The 2,500-nt window shown below is 37.9% G+C and overlaps 1 protein-coding gene across 2 annotated transcripts in view; it reads left to right on the top strand.

Moving 5' to 3' along the window:
- The window catches only part of LOC119593600 (aminopeptidase N-like), a 27,306-nt gene that overhangs the window by 2,091 nt on the left and 22,715 nt on the right, over positions 1-2,500 (top strand). For both annotated transcript variants that reach the window (XM_037942563.1, XM_037942558.1), the window contains exon 3: positions 2,421-2,500. This exon is cut by the window's right edge and continues 142 nt beyond it. In XM_037942563.1, the coding sequence (XP_037798491.1) occupies positions 2,421-2,500 (80 nt within the window). The remainder of the gene's footprint in view (positions 1-2,420) is intronic.

Raw genomic sequence — 2,500 nt, 5'->3', positions numbered from 1 at the left:
GATTTGAGTATGAATCGGTGTTGTCATGCAAAGTTAGCTCCTCTGTTCTGTGTTTTAGTTGTCTTTGGAACTCTGTACAATGGAGGGGTTCTCTAATTGATTTGACACCAAATGTGGTATTTATATATAATATTCTTTCGTAAACAGAGGGTAAGTTTAGTTCGGTTCTCATATTCACAATTCTTGTTGTTCTAGGGGCACCAAGAATGATCCTCATGGCTTCATTTTGTATATGTTCTAAACTACTCAACTCTGATTCTTTGAACAACACAGGGTGCAATGCATGATAATCTATGACTAACCGTATATATGACAAATAAAAATCTTGTAATATTGACATTGATACCATGGTCCTAAGTGGCTTCAGCCGCTCCCACAGCCTTTTCTTCAGGTTTCTGATGAACTCTGCATCATTGACAATCACCCCAAGGTATTTGTATTGATGGCAGAGATCTAGCTCAGTGTCATTTATATGAAACCTTGGCAGAGGGATTGTCTTTGGGTTAAGAGCCTTGGTTTTTTCAGTCGAGATTATCAAACCACACTCAATAGCCCTTGCTGAGAGTATATCTAGAATCTCTTGCATTCTTTCCTCGGATTTAATGCAAATATCATCGGCATAGTAAATAATGGAGTCATTGCCCTCAAGTGGTATATCGCCTAGTAATCTATGCATTAAGATGTTAAATAGCATGCCGCCCCAACGTGACACCAAGGACACACATTGAGTCCGAAGAGTTCAACAGTAATTGCCAATCTGTGTGTGTACGTTTGTGTGCGTGTGTGTGTTTTAATTTTTTTTATTCTGATGTTCAAGACATGTGTGGATTAATCTAGTTCATGTTCATCACACAAAAAAATCAATGCATGCACATGTAAAGGTAACTTGTTATATCATAATTATGTAGTAACCTTTTCCGAGAAGTAAAATATAATTTTGTGGATATATTTCATGCATAGCGGCTAAAAACTTTCTTCAGTAATTATGTTTGTAGATTATCATTGCACATGCGCATAGCTAACAATTTAGCTGCGTTATCTTTTTCTTAGTCTTCCTTCTTTTATTAGCTATTAAATATCATAAGCACACTGCATACCGAAAATGTTTACAGTAGTATATATTCAGTTCAAGATTTATCTATATATAATCGTGAATGTTAAAACACTCTTCCGTGCTGATACTATGGAAGAAAAACCCACAATAGGATGGAATACAGGTGGATTTCGAAACTGTAGTCTCATTTTCAATAAATCTAGTTTTGTATTGTGGGTTTTTCTTTCATATATAATCGTAAAGATCTTTAATAATAACTGGTTTACAATACACTTTTATCAATTAATTTAACAAGATGAAAATTATTTAATCAATTGTTTGCAATCAGGATATAATGATATAACCATATTCAGTCTCTTTATGAATATTAATAACACTAGTTAATCTAACTTAACACTGCTACTACTGAAACAGATCTTTTCAACTGAATTACTCATGGTAGTTCGAAACCTACTTTCGAATCTCTTAGTTACTGGTTAGGTTTCTCATATCCCTGAAACCTTTTCTTTAAGTTTTATATTCTAAGTAAGCTTAGTCTTAACTATAAAGTTTTCGTAATTTTCCTTTAGCAATTTCATTATCCCATCTTCTCCTATTTTCTATATCGGTTTCTAACTCCTTGATTACAGACAAGCTCAGGCAAGGTCTGACCCTGTTTGCTCGCTTTATGTTTGGTCAAAGAATATCAGAGCTAAGAAACACCCATGCCCTGTAACAGGAGAAATTTGTTTTCCGCCTTGTCCTACACTGCTTGTAACATTCCCTTCCGTGTTTAGATGATCATTAACATTCTTCAATAATACGGGTTATGTGCCTTTCCTGTATAAGTGACCGTATAAAATACTCTTACATATAAAGGAATAAGGCACACAATTTTGTTACACACTCACACTACACACAATTATGAGCGACACGTGAGGTTTGGAGCACCTCTGTCACCAGATGTGAGCGAGACGAGAGATGGACTTGGGCGGGTCAATGAAAGGGGTCTTAGCTTGCTGGTTTATTGTTGAAGACATATATGAGGCCCCCAAGAGACCTCCGTGTCCCCGGGTCGAGGAAGAGGTGTTGGAACTGGACCCTGTGTGGCTTGGCTTGTCTGCCGTGTCTCTCTTTCTCTGTCTTACGAACGTGTCCTTTTGTGCGGCGGTTCCCTTCGAGGGCGGATGTTTACTCCCGTGCGAAAAGAGAAAGCTGGGAGACAGGAGAAGGGCAGCTGCTGCGACAGAGGTGTGAAGTGTACCATCCGGTCTTGCTACGTATTGTTGACAACGATATTTAGCCATGTAATCGTACGAAAGACTTTACCCTTCTACGCGTCACCCAGTAACTAAGTTAACATTCATTTTATGTTCATTTCAAATAGAAGCAGAAAGCGGCAACAATCAGAAGCAATGAGAGAAAAGAGCTGGATATCAGACTCCCTCGGTCTCTCAGGCCACTTCA

Source organism: Penaeus monodon, chromosome 3, assembly GCF_015228065.2.
Source record: "Penaeus monodon isolate SGIC_2016 chromosome 3, NSTDA_Pmon_1, whole genome shotgun sequence".
NCBI classification, from domain to species: Eukaryota; Metazoa; Arthropoda; class Malacostraca; order Decapoda; family Penaeidae; genus Penaeus; species Penaeus monodon.
This window is presented reverse-complemented; position numbering and strand designations above follow the sequence as displayed.